General features: G+C 41.8%; 1 protein-coding gene across 3 annotated transcripts; it reads left to right on the top strand.

Annotated features, from left to right (window-relative positions):
* The first annotated feature begins 5,293 nt into the window (after window positions 1-5,293).
* col1a2 (collagen, type I, alpha 2) lies at window positions 5,294-24,363 on the top strand. 3 transcript variants are annotated; one of them, XM_074614018.1, is made up of 49 exons: window positions 5,294-5,502; window positions 8,550-8,585; window positions 8,987-9,070; window positions 9,792-9,848; window positions 10,120-10,164; window positions 10,303-10,356; window positions 10,536-10,589; window positions 10,724-10,777; window positions 10,888-10,941; window positions 11,449-11,502; window positions 11,846-11,890; window positions 12,048-12,146; window positions 12,373-12,426; window positions 12,721-12,819; window positions 13,215-13,259; window positions 13,572-13,670; window positions 13,776-13,829; window positions 13,939-14,046; window positions 14,138-14,191; window positions 14,337-14,435; window positions 14,709-14,762; window positions 14,887-14,985; window positions 15,089-15,142; window positions 15,234-15,287; window positions 15,415-15,468; window positions 15,659-15,712; window positions 15,802-15,846; window positions 16,090-16,188; window positions 16,308-16,415; window positions 16,533-16,586; window positions 16,681-16,734; window positions 17,944-17,997; window positions 18,104-18,157; window positions 18,253-18,360; window positions 18,471-18,524; window positions 18,996-19,049; window positions 19,163-19,324; window positions 19,425-19,532; window positions 19,919-20,026; window positions 20,563-20,616; window positions 20,717-20,824; window positions 20,949-21,002; window positions 21,112-21,219; window positions 21,341-21,394; window positions 21,549-21,656; window positions 21,754-21,997; window positions 22,399-22,583; window positions 22,895-23,137; window positions 23,301-24,363. In XM_074614018.1, exons 4-49 carry the CDS (start codon window positions 9,846-9,848, stop codon window positions 23,445-23,447), a joined length of 3,810 nt encoding a protein of 1,269 aa, XP_074470119.1. In that variant the 5' UTR covers window positions 5,294-5,502; window positions 8,550-8,585; window positions 8,987-9,070; window positions 9,792-9,845; the 3' UTR covers window positions 23,448-24,363. The 3 variants fall into 3 exon arrangements, with proteins under 3 accessions (XP_074470119.1, XP_074470118.1, XP_074470120.1); XM_074614019.1 differs by lacking the exon at window positions 5,294-5,502 and adding an exon at window positions 8,092-8,201; XM_074614017.1 differs by lacking the exon at window positions 8,550-8,585 and having other exon boundaries at window positions 8,952-9,070.
* The last annotated feature ends 3,323 nt before the right edge of the window (window positions 24,364-27,686 follow it).

The raw sequence follows: 27,686 nt of genomic DNA, 5'->3' as shown, positions 1-27,686 counted from the left end.
AATATAATCATTCATCATTGTTCAATTCAACACATTGAGCGATTTTGCTGCTGCAGCATTACATGGTCTGGTATGACCAGTAGCTAATAGTTAATGGCTAATGTTAGCAAATGTTAGTGAACTTTTAGATGGATATTGCATTGTATTATTCCTCCGCGCCGGCGACAGCCGTGGCCGGAGGCATAATGTTTTTGGGTTGTCCGTCCATCTGTCCGTCTGTCCATTCTTGCAATATCTCAGGAACACCCTGAAGGAATTTCTTCAAATTTGGCACAAACATCCACTAGGACTCAAGGATGAACTGATTAAATTTTGGTGGTCACTCTGACCTCACATCTGTCCCATTCTCATGATATCTCAGCAGCACCTTGAGAAAAGTTCTTCAAATTTGGCACAAACGTCAACTTGGACTCAAGGATGACTCAATATCTGGTGGCCCGGGACTCTTAGAAAACAGACATGTGAAAAATCTGCAGCGACAAATGATTCCCATTGTACAACACTCCCCAGTTTAGAGATGATATTCATTATTGAAACTTTTTTTTTTATCAGAGACAAGCTGCGTTTCTTAGATTCTAGTTTTTCCGACAGTAGCCTATTCCTCTGTGGAAAGATATTCGTTGCAAGTGTTCAGAGAAGAGAAAGAGAAAAACTGCCTGGAATATACAGCAGGCTGTAATTTGAAAACCTCAACCGCCCCTGCATGTCTGCTGCCGTGTGTGTGTGTGTGTGTGCGTGTGTGTGTGTGTGTGTGTGTGTGTGTGTGTGTGTGTGTGTGTGTTTGTGTGTGTGTGTGTGTGTGTGTGTGTGTGTGTGCGTGCGTGCGTGTGTGCGTGTGTGCGTGCGTGCGTGTGTGTGTGTGTGTGTGTGTGCATGTGCGTGTATGCCCTGTTTAATTAGTGCCTCTGCCTGTGTGTGTGTGTGTGTGTGTGTGTGTGTGTGTGTGTGTGTGTGAGTGTCACAGAGAGCAGTGTGTCTGAACCGTTTTATTCATCACATCACTCTCTGCTCCCTTCAACCATTATTTGATCTTTTCTCATCTCTGTCGTCTCTCTCTTTGCTTCAGTCAGTGAGAGGATTATAGGTGTGTGTGTGGGTGCCCCTCCTCTTTAATCACTAACTCTCTCTTTCTCTCTGCTCCATCTCCTAACTTCCTCTATACAGCTGCCGGTGTGTGGGCCACATATACCCATACCGGTCACTTTATCTCACAGTAAAAACGGACGGACGGAAATCAGAATCAGATTGTTTGAAACAGCCTGCAATTTATACCAAACAGAAAAAGTTAAAGGAAATATCATGCTCACTGAGTTCTCAGGTTCACCTAAATAAAAGGAGCACAGCATGGCTCAAGGGACTTTCAGCTGTGTCCTGTGTTAAAGCCACAAGTCAAAGTTGATTTATTTGTCATGTAACCTTCGTACATAAGTTACAACACTTCCAGGGTTATTTTATCCCAAACCGTGATCTTTTCCTAAACCTAACTAAGTAGTTTTTGTCAAGTAACTTCCATGCTTAAGTTATGCTACTTCCGGTGTTATTTTAAAGCAAACCACAATCTTTTCCTAAACCTAACTAAGTAGTTTGCTGCCTAAGCCTAACCATGTCGATCTATTCTTAAACCTAACTAAGTAGTTTGTTGCCTAAGCCTAACCAAGTCGATCTATTCCTAAACCTAAATAAGTAGTTTTATTTTGAAAAGACTGGAGTGGAAATTGACACGTGCAACACATGTTGCTGGACATTCACAAAAAATAAGTTGTTGAAAGTCGTGCTGAGCATCACGAAGAAAAGGGGAAATGCGTGTCTATGTACGTAAATTAAAATAGATTTGTAATTTCGCGACTATTTCACGAACTGCCGTGAGACTGTGTTGGGTATCCTTATCCCCTTGGAGGGAAGGATCAATACAAATCAATAAAAAGCTACTCTGATGATGATCCTGCTCCACCAGTTGAAACCAGGTGATGAGACTGTGGCATATTTCAGATTATATGATAATCCTGCACAAAACATTTGTATGCTGTACGTTTAGATGTTTTCCAATCACATACTGACAGTCAATAGATGTTTTTCATGCTTCAAATCATGTCATTTGAAGTGTTACCATCTGATCGTTTCTGCAATTCGTCACATATGACAACATCAGATATACTCTGTCGCTATCAATAGTTATGCCTTTCCATCCAAGCATACACAGCAGTTGATCAAATCTTGTTTCTTCCTAATCTCTTTTCCTTACCAGCTGGCTGACAGGTGGACAGCCACCCCTGACACGAGAAGATCCACTCCACCCACAATCCTCAGCGCTTTCTTCCGCATCAGAATGGAAATATGAGACGGCACAGTGAGGACACGTCTTCAGCGAGCCAATCGGAGAGCAGCACATCTGGAGGAATCTGTCTGCAGCAAGCCCAGCTGGCAGCACAATGGGAGACAGCAGAGGAGAGGAGCAAGATGTTAGATTCAAAATGGCTGAGGGATTTTTAAAGAATACATCTTCACCTGACTTTACCTTTACTCTTCACTACTGGAGCATTCTTATTTCATGGATAAAAGCATGGTTAAAGGAACAATACACTTTGAAGGCACTAATGCATTTAACTTTGACCAGAAGTTGAACTGGGAGACTACAGTAGTGTGACTGGTTACCAGGTTTTCTGCCTGTACCATTTGCAACTGTTTCACAGTAGAACAATGATATTTTTGAATGAATTTGTAGGCATATAATCTAATCTACCTGTCTGCTCCCAGTAATAAATTGACCCACAAGACACCCTCACATTCTTGAGGAAAAGAGGCTTTGTCGACGAAAAATACCAATTAAAATATCTGCATTACAGTTACTGAAGAATGTCTTATCATATCAATAACAGTGAGTTGAATTGGTGTTCATTCAGGGTGTTCATGACCCTTTACTTTTAGACTTAAATAGAATTTTTCAATCTTCTAATAAACTTTTTTTAAGCTAATCGTGCTTTTGAACGTCTACAAAGAGCAACCATTCAGTGAGATAAAACACAATTGACTGTTTCATGTGGAACGTGGTTCAATCAAGTGAAAAAAAAAAAAGTCTGATGATGTGGAGCTTTGCAGCCATCTTTGATTTCCTACGCCGCCTGTCTGGTCTCTTCGAGGCTTCAGCTCCTCAGCAAACATGAGAATGTAACTCTGCAGTGAGTGGGAGCTCTGCCATCTTTAAAACACATTTCATCTCGCTCGCTCGCCCCTCCCATTCTTTCTTTCTTTTTTTCTTTCTCTGTCTTTCTATCTTTCTGGTTCGACTCAGGGAAGAGTTGAGGTGAAGTTGACGGGAGTGTCCAACAATTACTTTTTTTCTGACACAGAGGAGGGAGGAAAGAGAAGAGAAGAGAAGAGAAGAGAAGAGAAGAGAAGAGAAGAGAAGAGAAGAGAAGAGAAGAGAAGAGAACCGGCCTATATGCACTTCTTTAGGATAGTTCACTAAACTGTAATAGAACTCTTACTGTCTCTATACTCTTTTAGAGTGACACATACCTGTCCTATGTTGCAAAACAGAGCTTTACAATACATAATAGATTATAAAGTCATTAAGGAACTAGCTAGTCATCAATATGATCTGCATGAAAGTTCAGTACAGTGTCCATCTATGCTCACAGAGGAGGATCAGAGTGGAGATCCTTTTCCTTTCCACCTGACAGACACACTCCTTTACATATTAAGTGTTCATTGGAGCAAATACATCTCCTTAAAATAAATGTAGAACGGGTAAATATGTCTTGGTGATTTAAGAAAGATCACAACTACTTTCCTTACTGAATGCAACAAATCTCCTTTATGAAGTGTAGCATAATTTTAGGGAGAATAGAGGTCATTATGTACATCACTGGTTGAACTTGAACACATCATGAACTGATTTTACTGGTTTAACCTTCTCCCATTTAAAGGATAGGTTCTCATCAGTAGTCGTGTGTCATTAGATTAGGTTTTCTTACTGTGGTCATTCCTTCTGTGACTTGAAAAAATGTGAAATTAACCTTTAAGGAAGCCAGGACACATGGCTGCTGCACTCTGCCATACAGTTGTTTTAGTGGCCAATAGATGCTTTCTGTTAATAATGTAAATGCGAGTGTTTAAACACTGAGTGTGTCACTGTATATGGTTTAATTTAGTTTATGCTGTGTGCTTTACTGACTGGAATGGACAGTGTGTGTGTGTGTGTGTGTGTGATATAAGGCTGCATGGAGGGCCACGCTGAGTGTTGTTGGAGGGGTAGTAGAATAGATGACATGTCTGGTCATGTGGGCAGGTAAGAGCTGCTAAGAGAGAGAGAGAGAGAGAGAGGTTGAAACTAGATCTATCTTTCACACCTGTCTTTTGTCAGTGTAAAGCTCCAGCAGAGAGCGTTGAATGTGAATCACTGCATTCCACTAAAGGCTTTTTTTTTGCAGATTAAAGACTTCAGTGCTTTTTATTCTAATTCAATAAACTCTAATTGATTTAAAGTCCCTAGAAGTCTTACAGAAACTTCCAGATGTAGGAACAGAAACATTATTTTATTTTATTTTAATATACAAGTGTAGGAAAAGCTTGGTGCATGTGGTTTGCACTTGTGTGGGGAGGAAAAAATTAAATATGACTAAATCTGCTTGGCTGCATTATGGATATTGGTGGTAGTCACATAATACATAAAAATAGCAAAAATTGACACGAGAATGCTTTCAAAAGCAATAGAAGAATAAGGTTGTGCATAAAAACGTGCGTAAAAACGGCACAATACAAGTCCATTCCAATCAAACTCCAATAGATCAACTATACGATCCAATAGATAATCCTACACTCTCTCTTTTAAAAGTTATTTTCCCTCATAAAAAAAAATCAAAGTGAAGAAGAAGACACCAGGGTCCTCTCGGTGCCACCTGATGCCCACCGACGCACACCAAAAACGGGCATATTTTACGCACTGTGCGCACGGTTACTGCCTGGCGCCTGTATCTTCAGACACTGACACTCCGGATTCACTGCAACCAGTAAAAGAAGGAGGTAAAGAAAAAACGTAGGCCTTCTTCTTCTTCCCTTTTTAAAACCTCGACCCTGTCCACGTCCTCAAAAAGAATGGATCTAATTAAAACGTTGCACTCGTCATCATCGCCAACGCTTTGCCAAAGAGGGTTCTGGTGGAGAGGAGGCTGGGAGATGCAAGCAGGAGAGGGATGGGAGTCAGATTGGGTTTCTCTGCTCTCATTGGTCGGTGGGCTGACTTTTGACACGCAGACCAGGGACCCTCCTGCCGTATAAATAGGCCTGACAGAACTTTATTATTCTAGCATCACGGCAGCAGGATCCTGCTCAGTTTGGAGTTACTCGTGTCACCATAAACTGCATGCCTGCTTGAAGTTGGGTTAAAAACACAAGGGTTTAGCAGCACAAGGAGTCTGCATGTCTGCTTAGACATGCTCAGCTTTGTGGATACTCGGATTCTGTTGCTGCTTGCAGTAACTTCATACATAGCATCATGTCAATGTAAGTTTGAATATCTGCTCTTTTTTTTCTCTGTGATGGATATTTTTTTCTCCCACTTGCTGCTTGAGGATTCTTTGGCTTTTGTTTTTGGACTTACATGAAGGTCAACCTGGAGACAGCTCAAAAAGCAGAATAAAGCTCAGAGGATTGAGCTCATTGCAGAGGATTCTTCACTTCTTCTTTTTTCCAAGGATACAATTGTTTTATACTTTTAGTATTAGTTTCTGAGAGGGAGAAGTTGCACTCCTGAAAAAAAAAGTTTTCTTGCTTTGAAAGATACCTCTTAAGTGTCTTTTCAAAACTTTTAATGCATGTGGAGTCATCAAAATAGGCGAAATGTGAATTTTCTTTTAAGACAAAGGATGGAAAAGTTGTGTGGGGCGTTGTACATATTGTTCCATCCAGACGTCCAGCTTAATGAGGCTTTATTATGGGAACAGCTGTGTCTCCACCTGGTGGCCATGAGTGCAAACATCTACTTATGGCACCAATTAGATTTTCTCCTCTCTAAAGAGAGGCAGATCTGTTAATGTTAAACATTAGAAATTAGATTAAATGCTTACATATTTATAGATTTTGTTAAAAATGTTGATGACTTTTGGTATCATCTTGTCTATGCCTTTCTTTATAGTTACAGTTTTGATTTATCATTATTTAGGTCTCAAAATGATTTAAAGTGTAGACCACAAGATATGCACTGAAGTTAAAGCTTCTTGGTAACTTTTTTTCATCATTATAGTACATCAAATGGGGAGATAAATAGCCTCACATCACTTTTGAGTGTCCAAGTGCGCCCCCTTCTGGTCCAGACTGGATATGACGCATTAGAGTTCATGGGGAGGTCCCAGACCCAGCCCATGACCAGCTGATGTCCACCTGCAACAAAAAGTGTGGATGAGAGACACAAACTTCAGCCACGTATGAAGGATGCAGTCATCACATAATTGAAACCATTTTCCAATTTTGGATCGTAGCATTCAATCTAATTGGGCTCAAACTCAGCCCTTTTTAACGCAAAATCAGAAAATGCACCTTTAAATAATAATATTGCAGCAGAAATCAGAACAGCATCAACATCAGTTGTTACAAATCTCCCCCGATACAAGTGATGTAGCTCTTATCTTGTTGGCTGTAGCAGGCCAACTATTCTTGTCCCAAGGGCACAGATTTACCTGTTGAGGCCTGTTAGCAGCTGGCTTCTTAATATCTGGAATGCTACTCAACACTGAGATTCAGTTTAACATGCGGAGATGGCCCTCAGCTACACTTTCAGACCTGTGCTACAGCAAGTAGATTGATAGCAATGCCGGTAGGCTATAAGTTTTAGGCCTGACTGCAGGATTTGTTCAACATTTGGAGATACTGGTGATAAGTGTAGTTATGATCTGACAGTCCTGACACACTGAAGCTGAAGGTGAAGGCCATCAGAGCACACAAGTAGAGCAGCTTTCTGTTTCACACTGAATATTTTGCTATGTTATTTGTGAACATGGAGACTTTAACATGGTTACTGTGCATTTTAACATCCTACAACATGAAGGCATCCAGTCTTGTTTCTGCATAGTGTGTACATTTTGTAGACTCATGCAAAGGAAAATACTGTTTTCATTGAGCTACAGAAATGAGTTAATGCAATTAAGAAGAATAGAGATGGATTGACTGACTGTTTTGCTCTAAAAATGCTGATCATGTTCTAACGGAGTATTCCCTCTTCTCTCCCCCACCCTCCTCTTCTCATCTTCCTCCTCCTCACCTCTCCAACGACACAGACTCGGTTAGTACACATGCAAATCAACATCTCTTAATGATAGCTTTACCTTGTCTCTTTGCTTCTTCTTCTTCTTCTTCTTCTTCTTCCAAACGCTGTGATATATTCCACGAGAGGAAGACCTCTCGGTCGGTCTCCTTGACCATATGAGCAATCTCAACGATGGCATTTAGGAATTTCTGCCCCTGAAACCTGAAAGTTATTTCTTGCAGTTTGTCTCCCTTCCTGTCCATGAATAGGTGAGGGTCCTATTGGCTAAAGTTTGTGTCAATGAAAGCTAAAACCGCAGCTCTGAGGCACCCTTGGGTCCTGGTACAAAGGATCCTTTGAGGTGCAGAGGAAGGATTGCCCCTGAACAGCTGGCTTTGGGTCAGTTTGGAGTCTTCCTCTGCTCCTTGATTAGGATTTTGATTTCTGAAAGCTGATCTCAGACCAGCTAGGAAAAGCTGACATCTTCAGCTGAGATTAAAACTGAAAAAAGAAAACGATTGAATTGTTATCAATCAGACTGAGGCCCCTCTAATGGAACAAACCCTGATGAGTGTTTGTTGGAATTATTCTGCCCTTAATTGAGATTGCCCAAATCAGCATGCAGCATTTTAATGTTTTAAAGGTGCAATACGCACAAACTTTATTTGGACTAACATGCTCTTACTGCTAAAAGGTTGTTGAGTCTTTTAGCATCTCTGTGCACATGTTGATCATTTATTCGATCATGCTGTATCTTCACAAGCATGTTTTACCTATCCTCGTGACAGTATTGCATCTTATTTTGCATGCTTAGCTATTTCTTACAACAGCCACTCGTCGTCATGCTTATGCAAAAAGATAAAAGAGCTGAATGTTCAATGTGGCCTAAATGGCCTTACGAGATTGAATAAATAAATCTTACATTTATTTATCTTTCTTTTCTATGTAGGGAAGCCGCAAGGTGAGCACATTATGTTGTTCTTATATGTGTCATTTAGCACCTTCAGTGTGGCATATAAGGTCAGAGGGCATCCTTATGATGCCTAGTCTAATCACTGAAATGTGTTTTAACTTGCTTACCCCTCTCGCTGTAAACTCAAGTTTGTTTACATGCACATTTTATTGATTTTATTTAATATACACCAGATCATTTGAAAATAATCTGTTTTTTATTATCCTTTTTTAGTGTAGTTTAGATCAGACGCCTGCTTTGCTAATAGGAATAGTTACGAGCTGACATGTTGCCGAAGCAGCGAGCTGAGTCATCTGCTCCGTGTTTTGGTCTGACTGAATGATTTTTCTGCCGCAGGGTCCCCAAGGAGACAAAGGACCACGAGGTGACAGGGTAAGCTGAAGTGAAACTCTGCTTCCTTCGATCAAACAGCTGTTACCAAATGTGCAGTTTAGGCATTTTTAATGTGGTGTACAGTATATGTGATGCATCTATGGCGTGTTGTTTGTTGACGTCATTTGACCTTCTAACCTCAGCAGGCCACACCCCTTTGTTTACATCACCCATATAGGCCCAGTGTTTACATTAATAATAATGTGAATGGATATGATGGGTACCATTTAAAATATGGACCTCCTTTATTTTATTAACAACAGTGGTTCAGCTTTATCTATTCATTTAATGTTTCTGTTTATTTATGAGCTAGAATAATCGAAGAATCACAAGAAACCTTCCTATCAGCAGCTGTTTATTCAGTAGCGGTGTTTACTCACTATATCATCTGTGTTTTACAGGGTCCACAAGGCCCTAACGGCAGAGATGGCAAAAACGGACGCCCTGGCCCCGCTGGCCCCCCTGGCCCCCCTGGACTCGGAGGAGTAAGTCCACTGTTAATACTCGCAAAATGAGCCGCTTGGCTTCTCAAAAGTGGTCCAGAAACTATAACGATAATGCAGCGCTGGCTGTGATTTTGACTTCTCATGATGCAAACTGTGCAGACATTGAAATCTGTCTGTTTTGATGTGTGTGTTTGACTCACATTTGACTCATTCGGGGCTGCAGGCCGTGATTCTGTACAGCGTTCATAATCACGACCTGCTGCTCTGGTTTTTATGTTGAAATGGAAAAGTGTTGAATGTTATTAATGAGGCTGTGACCTTTGACCCTTTGTCTTTTACCCATTTGTCACCATGGCCAAACAGATAATACATGGATTATGCACTACTGGATACTATTAGTGTTAGTTAACGCTCTTTTAAGTCTTCAAGCCCTAAAAAAAAGTATATGTATATATACTCACTTCCATTGTTTTTGCATTTTAAGGAATTATATAGTTAAAGAGCAAACAACAATATAAAATGTATTAAAAATAAGTTAATATGATGCTCACTTCCATGTTATGGTAAATTGGTTTATAGGCGCAAAAAGGACCAGTTTAATATAGCACATTTAGTTTTGTATGTTACAACAGTATTTTATTGTGCCATGCCAATAACATAGGGTTTGTACCACTGCTATTTATTTGAACTGGATAAATGCTCTGCTTGTCCAATAGTGACAATATGAATAATTAATCTATGTTTTTTTTCTGTTCATCAGAACTTTGCTGCTCAGTACGATGGTGTGAAGGCTCCCGATCCCGGCCCTGGACCCATGGTGAGGGCCCCTCTCTATCTGCCACACACACAAATACACACCTTCATCCACCTATACACCTACCTTCACTTCATTAGATACAGATGACACTGGACCTGAGCTGTCAGATATTATTGTGTGTGTTTTTACATCCTTACCTACACAGAAATACTTATAGTCTATGGTAGGATATTTATATCTCATACCTTTGAATTCATGACAAAGTGCACCAGCGTACATTAAGTTAGTGTTGATGAATGATATGCATGATTAACTTTTTTCTCTTTTTCAGGGTATCCAAGGTGCTAGAGGCCCTCCTGGATCTTCTGGACCCCCTGTAAGTTCACACACACACTGCTAATTTAAACTACGGAGCGATCTGATCAAACTTGACCATTTGTTCAACTCATAAGCTCAATCTGTTGTTGCTATGATGTCGATATTTGAAGACTAATTGCCTCTTATCATTCAACAGGGAGCTCAGGGACACACCGGACACGCTGGTGAGCCCGGAGAGCCTGGACAGAGTGTAAGATCATCCTCAAAAAATATTCACAATTCTTCAAATTATCATGTGTTCAGAGCTGCTTTGGGATCACCTCCTTGTCAGACTCACCAATGTGTTGTGATCATGTGATGTGATGCCGTCATCTTAAAAAAGCATTTGTCATCTTTGAGATCTTTAATGTTCTGGTTTTCCTTTCCCAGGGCCCCGTTGGTGCTCGTGGCCCCTCTGGCCCCTCTGGCAAAGCTGGAGAGGATGTACGTATACATTTGTGTTTCTACAAGCTACCTTTGTTTACAAGTTTTGAAAAGACTTTTACCCCATGCTGTCTTATAATGGATTTGTTGCAGCTAAAATGTCAAACGGTAACCTCTGTTTTGCTGACTCACAGGGTAACAACGGCAGACCTGGCAAGCCCGGAGACAGAGGTACCCCCGGCCCACAGGTATGTTATCCAAAACAAGGAGAATGAAACACAGACAGACACATAAAAAGACATCTGAACTGTAAATATGGAGCATGTCTAAGTTATATTTTCTGTATTTTGATTTGCAGGGCGCTCGTGGATTCCCCGGAACCCCTGGACTTCCAGGAATGAAGGGACACAGAGTGAGTGTTGACCTGAACTTTACCTGCATGGTTTACTTAAACACCTGAAGCCCACTGGCTTGAAGCAAGCAGCCGAAAACTGCTCCAAGACAGAAAAAAGAAATGTCGGAAGAGCTACACCTGTGCTGTGTGGACTAAATGGACATAACGAGCTCCGCTGGGAGTCATTTTGGTCCTTTTTCCTGCCTCCTGAGGAGCAAAGTAGATTAAATCCAATGCTTAATGGCTGCCATTTAAGATTTTTAGTCCCTATTTTGCATGAGAACTTATGGAGCCAGATGGTAAACTTCCTATGACACGCTTCCTCATGGGAAACCTTAGATATCTAGTTGTCTATATACTCTTACGAGAGGCCAAACAAGCATCTGTCTTGTTTATCCCACATACTGATTATCCCCATCTCCTCACTTTATATATGAAGTAGCACATTTTAGTACCAATAGTAGGAGTGGTAATAATACTACTTCTTTTGTCCTCTCCCATTCTCACTATCTCTCTGTGTTACAGGGTTACACTGGTCTGGATGGAAGCAAGGGAGAGAATGGTGTTGCCGGTGCCAAGGTAAGGAGCGCTGCAGCAACAAAATGTTTCTACTGAGAACTTTATTTCATTTAGGATCCTCTTGGATTCACATCAATGTCAGTCTACTGATAAGTTCAGGGTTAGAGCTTGTAGTATGTATTGTAGTTTCTGCCTGGATGCATTTATTTCACATAATTTCTCTAGTGTAAGTTGATATTACAATAATAAAACACACACACACAAAACAAAATTTACCAATACTTTGTCAGGGTTTTCACCTCACTTGTCAACAATCAAATGTCTCCATCTGTCCCGTTAACCTCTGACCTTTGAGTCACTTCACTCCAGACACCTCATCCACCTTCTCCTGTCTCTCCCATAGGGTGAGTCTGGTGCCAACGGAGTTGGTGGAAGTCCTGGACTGGCTGTAAGTATTTGATCACCGTTCATGCACAAAACCTTAGTTATCTTGCTGTATTACTCACTTTAACCATTTTGCCATAATTCATCATTTGCCATCACACGACTGCAGTAAAGACACTCTTCTCATCACTTGTGTTTTTTTTTGTGTGTCCTCCCTTTAGGGAGCTCGCGGTATGTCTGGCGAGAGAGGTCGTGGTGGCCCTGCTGGCCCTGCTGGTGCTCGTGGTGCTGATGGCAATGTTGGACCCTCCGGCCCTGCTGTGAGTACTGACCCTTTAAACCCTTTTGTGATTGCAAGATTAATCCATTTTGGGAATATTCAAACTCAAGAGGTATCATCAAGATACCTGGTATCTAAATAATAATGTGTAATATAATATCAGAGGAAGGAGCAGTTAGATTTGCACCCATATTAGACAAACTTTGACCTTAATGTGACCTATATTACACATATCCTGATGTCATATCTGCTCTTCTTCTACCCAGGGTCCTCTTGGAGCTGCTGGTCCCCCAGGTTTCCCCGGTGGCCCCGGACCCAAGGTAAGTGCGATGCAACTTCCCGTTGCGTTTACTTACCTTTGGCAACACATCCTCCCAGTTCATGTATAGGGCCACAATGGAAGACATTATTAGAGACATTATGAGACATGAGACATTATCTCATTTCAATGTTCACCATCCCAATAGCTTCTTGTACACTATCCCCATGGGAATAGTTCATACATTTAACAGATCACTTTTTTCATAATGAAAAGACCAAGCAAATACATCCTTAAGAAACATCATTATTATGATTTCATTGTTTGATTTTGGGTGTATTGTGGTCTTTGACAGGGAGAGATTGGAGGTGCTGGAGCTACTGGCCCAGGTGGAGCTCAGGGAAATAGAGGAGAGCCCGGTGTCAACGGTGCTGTCGGCCCCGTCGGTCCCGCTGTAAGTATACAAAGATCAGACTTCCTGGAAGTGAAAAGATAAGCTGATGATAGCAAAAAGTTGTATTTTATTTAATCCTTGATTTTGTTTTGATTGTTGCGTTGTACAAGACTACATCGATTAATTCCTAAAACTCCATTAAATATGAATGATGAAGATATTCTAAATTATGATTTGCATTGATTTTCCATCGCTATCCAACTTTACAGAACAGTTATATTGTCATTTACTGTAGTTACTTTGTGTGATATTATGACATATTCCATATTATAGTGCTTTGGAGTGCGCTTGTTTAATCTTTGAAAGAGTCAAATGTAATCATTTTTGCAGCAATGGATTTTGTTGTTGTTGTTGTTGTTTTGATGAGATTATATAATTTCTTGTTCCTTCTGTAGGGTAACCCTGGTGTTAATGGCCTGAACGGAGCCAAGGGACCTGCTGTAAGTACTCAAGTTGTACTATTAGAGTATACGTAGGTCAACGGTCATGTAGGGTCACACAGAGGTTACAACAATTAGGCCCTATGCCATGCTGCACATATAACACATAAATCATTAGGTTGTTTTAATCACAGAGCATGATTTGCAGGAAGCAATTTTATTTTTATATTACAACTGAACATAGTATAGTCTCCATTATATTAAAACAAATATGCGATGATTTTTGTGACAACAAAACAACAAATAAAGACACTGTTTCAAGTCAGGCTCGAGTGATGCTCACCTGTCCTGTCTGTCATCGCTGTTATTTAGGGCACTCCTGGTGTCTCTGGTGCTCCTGGATTCCCCGGACCAAGAGGAGGACCCGGACCCCAGGGTCCTCAGGGTGCTGCTGGACAGAGAGGCCTTGCTGTAAGTACACAGCCAACACAAACATCCACAAAAGAAACACACTCACAAATATTTGTACACAGATGATTGATGGTTCCATTAAATGCGTCTGTTTATCTGTTTTAGGGCGAACCTGGTGTGCAGGGTGTTAAGGGAGATGGCGGACCCAAGGGAGAGCCTGTAAGTTCACATCTTGACCCCCTTCTTTAGTCTGAAATGTCACCAAAACTGAATCTGAAGACCTCTGAATACCTCTGTTGTCCTTCAACTTCTCTGTTGCCTCCATCAGGGTAACTCTGGACCTCAGGGAGCCCCCGGATCTCAGGGTGAGGAGGGCAAGAGAGGACCCAATGGTGAGCTCGGAGCAACTGGACCTGCTGGAAACCGTGGAGCTAGAGTGAGTACCAGACCAGACACACCATCTCTGATCCATATCTCAGAGCCATGTTTCTTGGATCACCTGCTAAATGCTTGTGTTTCTCTTACAGGGCTCCCCTGGTAGCCGTGGTATGCCCGGTAGCGAGGGAAGAACCGGCCCAATTGTAAGTGTTCAATGGACAAATCTCATTCCACCAATTTCTATATTTAACTACACTGATGAGAAATCAAAAATACAGTTCTGTTTTATAGTCATGATGTGAGACTTCCTCCTCATTTCTCTTGTACCTCTTTGTCTCCTTCTCGTAGGGCATGCCTGGTGCCCGTGGTGCTACTGGCAATGGTGGACCTCGTGGACCCCCTGGAGATGCTGGCCGTGCCGGAGAGTCTGGCGCAGCTGGTCTCAGGGTGAGTCTTTTGCTACGTACGAGGGATCTGATCTGTGTCTAGCTTAAAGGGAGAATAGGCCTGTGATAAATTGTAATATCTGAGTTACAACATCATGGAGCAATAGTCCTGTACCGGCTTTAGTACGAGCCTATTGTGTGGTGTGAATTTGCCTTGTGTGCATGATTAAACCCAAGATTTAGTTGAAAGGTAGTTGGCCCAAGGGATCAGCTGCAACAGTGCAAATTAATGACAATAACTACATCTTAATGACGTGATGTTTATCTTTTGCAGGGTCTCCCAGGAAGCCCTGGAAGCTCTGGACCCACAGGAAAGGAGGGACTTGCTGTGAGTAAATCTGAATTTTACAGTGAAACTTGTGAATTTATTATTATTTATAATCTTCGCATCTGATATTTGCTCAAATAAATGCAATTGACTTCCTTTTGCACTTTCTTTTATCCTCCTCCAGGGCCCCTCTGGACAAGATGGTCGCTCTGGACCTCCCGGCCCAACCGGACCTAGAGGCCAGCCCGGAAACATTGGTTTCCCCGGACCCAAAGGACCTGGTGTAAGTAGAAATAAAGCTCAACGACGAGCATTTGGAACTACATCTTTATATTTTTTTCAAGTTTATCATAACCTGTGCTTAACCTCCCTCTCACCTCCTTCAGGGTGAGGCTGGCAAGCCCGGAGACAAGGGAGCCACTGGCCCCACTGGACTGAGAGTAAGTCCAAAAATACAGTGATAAAACATTTTAACATGGTTTTTCAGCTTCGTTGTCAGTTGTTATAACACATCATCATGTTCCTGCCTAGGGAGCCCCTGGAGCTGATGGCAACAATGGAGCCACTGGCGCTACTGGACCTGCTGTAAGTATCCTTATATATCTATCGTCACCCTTTCCGACAAATACATACAACATTTATGGTATGATTTTGTTACTATAACCATCATGGTGCCGTTTTAACATTGGTCTTCTGTCTTTTATCGCTACAGGGCGGCTCTGGCGAGAAGGGAGAGCAAGGATCATCTGGAGCTCCTGGTTTCCAGGTACGGATCCATCATCTGATTCTATATTGAAAAGTGCACTCATCAGAGAAAATTCAGTCTAATTTTCCTGAGAGGTTTTTAGAAAGCATGCGATATATATGACCTGCACCTCAGGTGAACTTTTTTAGATCTGCATAAATGTTAAACCGTTGAGTCCACTGGTCCTGATGTTGTGGCTTGATGTTTTCAGGGTCTGCCTGGACCCGCTGGAGGCGCTGGAGAGGCTGGCAAGTCCGGAGACAGAGTGAGTAACGCACAAACACACGCCGACTTCCACCATGTTGTACAGTCAAACCGTGGTACATCTCTAACCCACCATTCGTGTCTCTATAGGGTATCCCAGGAGACCAGGGAGTTGCTGGACCTGCTGGAGCCAAGGTGAGCTGTCCATGTCTTGCAGCATTCACGCTGCTACAGAGGCATTCTGGGTCTATTTGCATCAACTGAATCAAGACCCGTTATTATTATCTCAGATAGTATGACCATTGAAATAGTTAGTCATTGAGGCAGATTACATTTGCATGATGCATACAGTATAATAAAACATAGCCTATACAACAACCAGCTTCGAGTAGCCGAAGACAATAATACACTGACTCCCTCTGTGTGTTCCTCCTCCAGGGAGAGCGTGGTAACCCCGGTGCTGCTGGAGCTTCTGGAGCTCAGGGACCATTCGGTGCCCGTGGACCCGCTGGAGCCCCCGGAACCGATGGTGGCAAGGTAAGATGATCACATATAACGGTTGTTTAAATGCTTTTTTTTGGTTTGGAGTATAATAATAATTCTGTAGAATCAGAATATGTCGGTGCACATCCACAATTTGTCTTGTCTGTTTCCAGGGAGAGCCCGGTGCCATTGGTGCCGCTGGTGGAGCTGGACACATGGGACCTGGTGGCATGCCCGGAGAGCGTGGAGCCGCTGGTGGACCTGGAGGCAAAGGAGAGAAGGTAAGCTCCAAAAAATCCACCACCTGCAAATAAAGTGGGATTTTTAGCCCCTCAAAATAACTCAGATTTGTTAATGTATTTCTTCTCTATCATTCCCTCCTCCTCTGTCACCTTTAGGGAGAGGCTGGACACACAGGACCCGGCGGAAATTCTGGCAGAGATGGCAGCCGTGTAAGTTCAACTCTCTAAATCTTTTCGATATAAAAATGGTAACCATTCACTCCATTAGTTTGAGTCTTAATGTCCTCTCCTCTTCTCTTTCTAGGGCATGCCCGGACCCGCCGGACCTCCTGGACCCACTGGAGCCAATGGTGATAAGGTAAATGGGTGATGTGTGGATATTATTTACCACAAAAACAAATAACGACCATTAGAGTGGAGGTGTTTAGGATGAACACTGACACAGATTAATTAATGTTACGGAGCTTTTTGTTATGATCTAAAAAATGGCTGCCTCCAACATTATTCACGATGGCTGACAGACTCTGGTACCATTGGGGTCACTGGTACCAGAGTCTGTCAGCCACAGTAGAAAACCATATAGACGTGTTGTTGAGATCAAATCGCTGTCAGATATTATCTCTTGGCTGACCAACCCGAATCCATATCCCTGTACATCGCAGTCCTCTGTAGGAGAACCCCGACTGTGGCGTTGTATCTGACGCTAGAACCTCATCGCTGCCACTTGGTGGCTGTTTTATAATATTACAGCAACGGCTGAAGTACAACTTAATCTAGAATAGCAGTGGTGATAACATAATAAATGCACCAGACAATTTTACATTTCAAATATTTAAGGTTACCCTTTTTTCCTTTCCTTTCCTTTCATTCAATTCAATCATTTATAAATGGTAAATTGGTTAATTCAACTTAGTCAATAGTTATTTTACTGTTAACAAACAATGACATGATAATTCATCATTTTCACTAATTATTAGTAATACTATTAGTAATTTCTCTTATTTTATCAGTAGTTTGTGTTATCCAAAATACCTAGTTTATAAATTATGTATTGTATCATAGTTGATAAGAGATGATAACAATTACAATCTGATTACATTAGAAAACTATTTATTATCAGTTTATTGTTGTACACATTATAGCCTTTTATATACTATATTAAGTACGCGTTAATAATTACCAAATTCTTTATAAACCTTTAAGAAATTGTTTGTAAAGCATCTATAAACATTACATAGACAGATGGACCAGAAACAACATTAACAATCAAGACACAATTTATAAATGATGGTTATTATAAAGTGTTACCTAAAAGAAAAAACAAATAATTATCTTTTGTAGCATTCATATCAAGTTTTCATATTCATTGGCTGATTGGGTTTTCAAATTGACTCTTTTTTCTACTACTGTTAGTCCTTCTACGGTACAAATACTCAACAGAGTACGTTTTAAATAAACACTGATGCTGGCAGAAGATTTTTCATGTGTGTATGAATTTATGGATGGATGATAATGGATGGATGGATATATGGATGGAACAACGCTAAGCTGATGTTCTCTCCTCCAGGGTGAGAGCGGTTCCTTCGGACCTGCCGGACCCGCTGGTCTTCGTGGATCCTCTGTAAGTAGCTGTGGCTGACTTCCTTCATCATAACAAACCATCACCCGTTTTACCATATTATTCACCTGCAAACACTCTTTCTGACCCACTTGCTTGTTGTCCACAGGGAGAGCGTGGAGAGGTTGGACCCTCTGGATCACCCGGATTCGCTGGACCCCCTGTAAGCCAGCAGCCAATCACCTTGAAATACAATATACTATGACACATGCAATTGTCCAGATATTGACCCAGCCCCATTACTCTTACTGTCTACAGGGCGCTGATGGTCAGACCGGAGCAAGAGGAGAGCGTGGACCTTCTGGAGTTAAGGGAGAAGTTGGATCCGGTGGCCCTGCTGGACCCGCTGGACAGTCTGGACCTGCTGTTAGTACCACTTACACCGGACATACACACACTTGCATTGATAATTGATAAACCCAGATGAGATATCAGTGATGCTAATACAGAGTGGTGTCTGGTTTCTGTTTATCTAGGGTCCCTCTGGCCCCGCTGGACCTACTGGTGGTCGTGGAGACAACGGACCTAATGTGAGTATTGAAACATAAAATATAATTCCTTCTGATTTCACTTATTGCATCCATAAGCAGTTAAGATGCATGACAGCATACATAAACACAGACTTAATTTACCTGTCAGAGTCACACTTCAGCTCTACACACCCTTTCATAGAGGCTACCAAAGCATGTAGTGAATGGAAATCAAAACTCTAATGAGCCAATTTAATCAGAAAAAAAGTTTATTTTCACCAAATAAGAATGTAAATGGATGACTATTGGCCAATTTTTGTGTCTATTTTTAACTCTCAGTTTTCCACATCAAGCACCATGAAGATGCTTTTTTCCTGCAGCTTGAGCTGAACTCATAAATGTGCTTCTTTTAGCCTTCCATATATGTGTTCTTTGGCTCTATTATTGAGAATAAATGAGATTTTAGGAACCATACAGCATATTGTTGATGAACGCTGTGTAACTTTTGATGGTGTGTGTTTCCGATATCAGGGTCTGACTGGTTTCCCCGGTGCTGCCGGCAGAGTTGGCGGATCTGGTCCCGCTGTGAGTATTGCTCTTATATTACATTAGTTAACAGACACTGAATACATCTTCTCATCATATCAGTGAAACGGAGCGATCACAACTAAAACATTCTCCTCTTCTTCTCCTCTCAGGGTATTGTTGGACCCCCTGGCCCAAGTGGTAACGCTGGTAAGGATGGTCCTCGTGGTCTCCGTGGTGATTCTGGTTCCGCTGGTCCTTCTGGAGAGCAGGGTATGGTTGGATCACCTGGTCCAGGTGGAGAGAAGGGACCCTCTGGAGAGTCTGGTCCTCCTGTAAGTTATAGCTCAGTTGGATAAATAAAGTTTATATCTGTATTATGGTCGTATAGATCTCCATCGTCAATGCATTAATATGTGGCCTGTGTGTGTTTAGGGTTCTCCTGGTGTTCCTGGAACCGGTGGTCCTCTTGGACTTCAGGGATTCGTTGGTCTGCCTGGTGCTAGAGGAGATCGTGGTACACCTGGTGGTGCTGGAGGTTTGGTAAGTACCAACTAATACTGAGAGTACCCTCCAAAAGATTCTACTGCACTATGAACACCTCAGAGCTATGTTTTTTAATTTATCATTTAAATCTATATATCTCCAAATGTGTACTGACAGTTGAATATTATCATTTCAAACGTTGACCACACATCTGTAAAATAAAAAAAAAATAGGATTAGGCTTCATGCATGCAAGATTTTGAATTATGCATGCCTGTTAAAGATCACAGACAGTTTTCAGCCGCCATGCCTATTTTGCAGGATGGTTTGAATGAACACATGCACCTTTGGGGTCAAACACGCATTGCATACATACTGTATCACATACATTGTGAAGCCTTTGACTGTATCTGACCCAATGATTTCCTCTGCATCCCATCACAGGGACAGTCTGGTAGAGTTGGACCTCCTGGTCCCTCTGGAGCCCGTGGACCCGGTGGCAACATTGGCATGCCTGGTATGACCGGACCCCAGGGAGAGGCTGGACGTGAGGTAAGGGCCAATAACAAGTACTGCAATGACCTGTTAGTGGTGACCAACTGTGGAGAGAGTTTCCAAGTAGAAGTACTTTTAAACCCAGTTTCGACAGCAGGACCTTTTCCCCAGAACTAGGAACCTTTTGAGGAACTCATTGCGTTTCTACCGCAGGGTTCTGGGGCCTTTTTACCCCCCCTAAAAGGCCCTGGTCGGGGAGTAGTACTTTCTGAAAGTCCAGGGACTTTTGGGGTGGGGTTTGCAGGCATGACTGTCGCAGATTGGTTAAGCACACACAAAGCGCCACAGCTTCAACTGTACCACTTCATTCATAAAACAAGGAAGTACTCTAGTATCGATTTAGGACCATTTTAGGACGAGGGAAGAACATTTCTCTTTGTTTGATAACATTAAAAGAATGAAAAGGTAGTCCCGAAACTATAATTACCAGGAACTTCTTGGTGGAAAAACATGGACTCACAGCAACCTGACCCAATAGACTGATATGAAGATAGAAACTTTTATGTAACTGTAATATTCTTTGCCATCTACAGGGTAACCCTGGTAACGATGGACCCCCTGGTCGCTCTGGTACTCCTGGATTCAAGGTAAAGCCCTTTGATACACCTTAAAGCACATTTGTATACAGAGTATACACACACATGCGCTGTGCTCTGACCCACATCTATACTTTTCCACCATTTTTAGGGAGACCGTGGAGAGCCCGGATCTGCTGGTTCCAGTGGAGTGTCTGGTTCCCCCGGATCCAATGGACCCTCTGGAGCTGCTGGCAGACCTGGAAACCGTGGAGAGTCTGTAAGTATAAACAGCAGCACCCCTTTTAAAATGGATTCACTACTAGACCATTCCCAAGTAGCAACATCTACAATCATCTGCTGTCTTCACTCATCATTTTATTCTTGTGTCTTCTTGTCTTTAGGGCCCAGGAGGTCCATCTGGACCTGTTGGCGCCGCTGGAGCTAGAGGTGGCGCTGTAAGTACAATGAACACGTATAGTAATAGAAATAGCACATAGAATAGTGGTAATTGACTAAAAGTATACAGATCTAACCTGTGTGTGTGTGTTTGTGTCTGTGGTATAGGGACCTGCTGGAGTCCGTGGTGAGAAGGGAGGTGCTGGAGACAAGGGAGAGAGAGGCATGAAGGGTCTGCGTGGACATGCTGGTCTCCAGGGAATGCCCGGACCTTCTGTGAGTGACGGCCCACCATCAAAATGCACACAAAATACAAAATATGCGCTGATATTTACCTAAACTACGATGTCTACTACGCCGGCATTCAATGATGCACTTTCTCTCTCTCTCCCCCCAGGGACCATCCGGTGACAGTGGTGCTGCTGGACAAAGCGGACCCTCTGGACCCAGAGTGAGTGACATCCTTATAACCCACAATACACCAGTGTTTTTTCTCCTTCCACCTCCTTCATGATCACTAAAACACCAAACGCAGGAGATATGTGATGCAAGATTTCCAAAAAAGACAAATGTTTGACTGTGTCATGTTTTGACCTCCTCTTCAGGGACCTGCTGGACCCCACGGACCCCCTGGTAAGGATGGCAGATCTGGTGGCCATGGAACTATTGGATCTCCTGGTGCTCGTGGACCCCCTGGATACCTTGGACCTGCCGTAAGCACATCTAGACTCTTGTTTAGCACCATTGTGCATCAAAGGATCCAGCTGCAACTGTGACCCACATGTCAATCCACTCTCTTATCCATATCAGGGTCCTGCCGGATCTCCCGGTCTGCCCGGACCTGCCGGCCCCGCTGGTGGCGGATATGATGTCTCTGGATACGATGAGTACAGAGCCGATCAGCCCTCTCTGAGAGCCAAGGACTACGAGGTCGACGCCACCATCAAGTCCCTCAACACTCAGATCGACAACCTGCTCACCCCAGAGGGATCCAGGAAGAACCCCGCCCGCACCTGCCGCGACATCAAGCTCAGCCACCCCGAATGGAGCAGTGGTAAGCTCAACTTAGTCTAATATATACACCCTACATTGAGTACGATGTAGATGTCTTTTGGGGCCTTAGTCGACTAACACTCATGTGATTTTGTCAGCTAATCAATTAGTTAATTTAATCGACAGATCTGTAAAACTGAGTTTCTCCACAAAGAATCACACAAAAGCACCACTTTAAATCTCGTGTTTACCTGAGATGTGCTCATAAGTTTCTTGGAAATAAGTCATTAAGCATGAAAAAGCGTAAAAAACGACTAATCGACTAAAAATCGTAGTCGATTAAGACCAAAACAACGGATTAGTCGACTAATCGACTAAGAGGGGTCAGCCCTAGAGCCCATATGTAGTAAGAGTAAAAAACTCTCTTACCATCAGTTTGACTCTCTATTTCCTGCCCTGTAGGATTCTACTACATCGACCCCAACCAGGGATGCATCAATGATGCCATCAAGGTCTTCTGCGACTTCAACACCCGTGAGACTTGCATCCACGCCCAACCCGAGAGCATCGCCCAGAAGAACTGGTTCAGAAGCACCGAGGGCAAGAAGCACGTCTGGTTCGGAGAGACCATCAACGGTGGTACTGAGGTGAGCGACTAGAGAGATATTTTACTTTATTTGAAATAAAAGGGGTTTAAACACCACACAAGCAGACAAGACCAGGAAATAACAGTAACAGCAGATGTTGGTTGTGTCCGAAATTCCATATTAACATGCTATTTAGTACGCTAAAACAGTATGTGAGATTTTTTTAGTATGAAACCAGTAGTATGTGAATTGCATACTATTTTTTATATTGTTAAACGATAGTACACATATTGGGTATGTAGTGCATAGTGTGCGATTTCGGACGTAATATTTTTCATATTTAAAATATTGACATTCTTTCATTCACGCAGTTCACCTACAACGACGAGACCCTCAGCCCCCAGAGCATGGCCACCCAGCTCGCCTTCATGCGCCTGCTGTCCAACCACGCTAGCCAGAACATCACCTACCACTGCAAGAACAGCAACGCCTACATGAGCGACGAGACCGGCAACCTGAAGAAGGCCGTGGTGATCCAGGGATCCAACGACGTGGAGCTGAGAGCCGAGGGCAACAGCCGCTTCACCTTCTCCGTGCTGGAAGACGGTTGCACTGTGAGTAGCTCTTTGGTCCTTACTGTTATCCTTCGTTGCTTCAGTTTCAAGACATGATTCTGTTTATACAGAATCATTTCTTGATATATATTATTGGACTTACAGCTGTGTCATTTGTATTATTTTGCCACTATTCTAAAATGTTCTTCCTTTACACCTGCAGAGACACACTGGTGAATGGAGCAAGACAGTCATCGAGTACAGAACAAATAAACCATCTCGCCTGCCCATCCTCGACATTGCACCTTTGGACATTGGTGGAGCTGATCAGGAGTTTGGTTTGGACATTGGCCCAGTCTGTTTCAAATAAATAGACTCATGATAAATTAAACACCAAAAAAGAGAGAAAGAACGAAAAAAACAAAATCTCTGCCCTTCTTTCTGTGTTGTTTTTTTTATACTGAATGCTGATTTCTCTCTGCGCATCCACTTGCTTAAGATGGGCAACTATCTGAGAGGACTGAACGGACTGAGCGGAGCATTTGTGCAATGCAAATTAATACAGCAACCCAAAGGGACGCGGGAAAACAGCTTGTTGTGGGACATCATGTCATCCTTTTGTAAAAAATAAAAGAAGTGTAATAAAAACGCTGAAAGTACGCATCACTTTGTGGTCTTTGTATATCTTCCAAAGAGGAGGTTTAAAACCACAATTTCCATGAAAAAAAGGTTTAAGCTACCTCATGCCTGTACCGAAAGAAAATACTTTTGACAAAACCTGGGTCCACAACCGAGATGTTAAGACTTCTAATGCTTCAAGCTTTGTCCTGTATCGGAAGGTGCTCAGTTACTTGAAGCAGAGATCTAATGGTGCTAATATGCAGCTGTGGAGCAAACCACTTTTTACTGTATTACTTTGTATTGACACTTGAGGAGTCTTGCATTGGTCCCCTGATATACTCCCCCACTTTAAGCAGGTGGAATGTTTCTAAATCTGATGTCTGGTTTTTTGTTTTGTTTTATTTTATTTTGTTTTTGTCAAAAAGGTTTTTTTTTTGTTTTGGTTTTCTTGTTCAGGCTTTTTTTACTCTTCAAACCCCACACCGAGTGTTCATACTGACAGCACATATTTCATCCAATTCTGAATGGTTCTTTTTAGGCGGCCTCTCTCTCTCTCAAAAAATTATTCCACAAAGTCTATTGTACCTATTTTGTATATGTGAGATGTTTAAATAAATTGTGAAAAGTTCTGAAATAAAGCATGTCCAATGTTCCAAAACACACTACTCAGTGACTTAAGTGCTTTCATGTTTTAATGACACCATTGAAGGTTTGTCACTGTATTTTGGTTCTATAGTTTGGCTGATGATAACACATCATCTTCATTAACTTAAACATCTTCCGATAGTGGAAGTACAGCCATATCCATATTTACCTTCCCCCTCTTGCATTTCAAAGGTACATCCAATTTTAATGTACAGTAACATTTCTGTTGACACTGTCAATGCCAATGTGTGATTACTATAACGTGCATTGTTTCTTGTAAATATGCATCCTCTGATGTTGCTTTTCCTTGCATAATACAGCTTTTGCATCCAAATAAATTTCTGTGGTTTGGATCAAGGCTTGAATTGCAGTGATGAATGCATACCGATATATTAGTTAGATTAAATATGGGGACATGGCATTCCTGCAGAAAGTACTTGTTTTGTCACTTTTGTCAGAGTTAAGTGTGTTAAGGGAACTGGGATATGCAAGCTTTCTGAAAACTTGGATTTATTTATACCTCCACATGTACTGTAGAAGAGGCCCGACACAGTGGTGCAGTGGTTAGCACTGTCGCCTCACAGCAAGAGGCTCAAACCCAGCCTGTGGTCCTTCTGTGTAGAGTTTGCATGTTCTCCCCGTGTTAGCGTGGGTTTTCTCCGGGTACTCCGGCTTCCTCCCACAGTCCAAAGACATGCGGGTTAGGTTAATTGTTCCCGTATGTGTGAATGTGAGTGTGAATGGTTGTTTGTCTCTATGTGTCAGCCCTGTGATAGTCTGGCAACCTGTCCAGGATGTACCCCGCCTTCGCACAATGTCAGCTGAGATTGGCTCCAGAGACTAGGATAAGCAGTTACAGATAATGAATAAATGAATGCATGTATTGTAGAAGCAGTTCAATACACAAAAGGTCACCTGCAGCATTGTATGTAACCACTAGAGGGCAGTATGGCATCTTTTTATTAGCATCCCTACTCAAATAGAGACAGTATCTTTGACCAGTGAGCAGCAAAAACTTGAACACAAGATGCATGTTGGATCCATGAATCTACAGCATCTTTTATGCATAAAACTAATGATATTAAATCCACAGATTGCAGACATCAGGCTAGAAACATTCATCACTGTATCTTTTTTACTTTACATTAAAATGGCACGGCTAAAGTGACACTTTTTGATGTTGATGAATGTATGAAGTCCTATTCAATAGTGGTGGTGGAAAGTCACAAAGTGCATTTACTCAACTACTGTATAATTTGGACTTATACTGTATAATTCATTCTACCTACTACTTATACTTTAATACAGCTCAGAGGGCAATACTTCTCTGACAGCTAGAGTTACTTTGCAGATCAAGATTTTGCATTCATTTTTCTTAGACATCTGATTACAGCCCTATCAGACCAACCAGCTGGACCTGGCCTCAGGTTTTCTACACTGGTATAAACACATCTATATTTAGGGATATGCAACATGTGAGCTCAGTACAAACTAAAATGATTTTTAATTAAAATTAGACTTTAACACAGGAACCCTCTACAAGACAGGATCACAATGTTTAGGTAAATATGGATTCAACTCAGTTGATACTGTACTTTAGTGGTGGAAATTCCTAAACAAATGAGCAATTAATCAGATTACGTATAACCTATTGGCACACAGTGAACCTGGGGCTGCTGGGGGTCTCTAGGATAGATGTCGTCTTTGCCCAGTTGGTAATCCAGCTTTGCTCAACAGAATAAAGTAGTCCAAATTGGCTTTATCTTGACCAACTACAACATTCAAATCCTGCTTACATGAAAATGAATCAGTAATAATAATCCAATAATATAGGTGCTTACTTTTGGTACTTTAAGAACATTTTGCTTTCTTAAGTAAAGTTGTGAATGCAGTATTTTCACACTGCAGTATGATTACTTTGACTTAAATAAAGGATCTGAGTACTCCTTTAACTCAACTTCTGACTCAGTCCAGCCCTGCTGATTTACTGTATTACAGCTCCTGTTGATGGTGAGCAGGTGTCCTGCAAACTTGCTTGGACATCCTCACGTCTTTTACAGATGCTCACTGTATGTTTGCACAGTAGAATGGTTAGTTATATCATTTCAATTCAGATTTAGCGTGGGTGTACGTCTAAACAAAGGGTTGTGGTACAATGTGGCCTTTGTCTGATGAAGAAATTCAAGTCAAGTCAAGCAGGTGAAGAAGAAGAAATTCAAGTCAAGTGAAGCAGGTGAAGAATAAGAAATACAAGTCAAGCAGCTAAGAGTAATAAATAACGTGACAGTGGAGTGCAGAGTGACACCTTACAGTTGATGCTTTGAATTGTTTTCATGCTAGCATTGCTGATATAAACTACAGTGTGTTTAATAATGACTGGTTGTATAAGTTCAACATGTAAACCCTGAAAAGTTTTCCAGTCATTTACCTTACAGAACCAAGCCTGGAAATACAGCAGAGACTCTACAGTATATCACACACACAAACATTTATGTGAAAGGTTACACAGAATGGAATGGGAAAAATGCAAGCAATTCAGTGGATTAAACATATTTCACCACATTATACAAGTCATTCAAACACAACAACCACAGTGTGTTTATATGACCTTTATCTGCATCGATCGGTGACTAATAAGAACTACTCATCTACTGTTTATTGACACACCGTGGTTCCCAAACATTTTCCAAATCAAGGAACCCTTAATCTCTTTAAACAGATTCTGCACACATGCTTATCTGTCGTCACACTGGAAGCTGATGAGTTCAGAGATTGAGGACCCATAAACTGACACAAATTAGTCCACAGACCCCCATTTGATAAGATTTTGTCCCAATGTCCCCCATCTGATTTGGCTTTTAGACAGTACTTGAAGTGGAAAAAAATAAGTGCCAGTACTCCCCTTATTCAGCAATCTCTTATTCCTTATTTCTTTAGGCATGTTATACTGTGTGTCAGTCATGATCAGTTGTATTTTATTGCTATATTATTATCCTTGAGCTATTCTATATCTATAGTAGGCCTATAATACTCCAATAATATTCCAACTGGAACATTATAGGGTTAAAGTGGTGTGTTTGTATATTTACCCATAGTGTTAATAGTTAAAGTGCTTTCCTGTGTTATTTGTAGCCTACAGGCTATCATTCAGGTTTTAGGAGGAGTGTCCCAGGATGCAGCAGGAGAAAGAGACACATTCTGAATTTATACAGTGAATAAAAGATACTAGGAGATATTGGGTTTAGATGCTTTATTTCATAAAGTTTATGAAACCCATAACTAAAATAGTCATACAGTCTGTCATTGCATTACTTATGGATAGGGTGACCAGATCCCAACAAAC

This window comes from Sebastes fasciatus, chromosome 17, assembly GCF_043250625.1.
Source record: "Sebastes fasciatus isolate fSebFas1 chromosome 17, fSebFas1.pri, whole genome shotgun sequence".
Taxonomy (NCBI): Eukaryota; Metazoa; Chordata; class Actinopteri; order Perciformes; family Sebastidae; genus Sebastes; species Sebastes fasciatus.
Note: the sequence above shows the minus strand (reverse complement) of the source record. Positions and strands in the feature narration are given on the sequence as shown.

Bases quoted from the DNA above. Each gene is read 5' to 3' on its own strand.
- col1a2 (XM_074614017.1), top strand. From the start codon at position 5,433: ATGCTCAGCTTTGTGGATACTCGGATTCTGTTGCTGCTTGCAGTAACT. The intron at 5,503-8,951 runs GTAAGTTTGAAT...TTTATTCAGTAG, and splicing joins ATACATAGCATCATGTCAAT to CGGTGTTTACTCACTATATC. The intron at 19,533-19,918 runs GTAAGTACCAAC...ATCCCATCACAG, and splicing joins CTGGTGGTGCTGGAGGTTTG to GGACAGTCTGGTAGAGTTGG.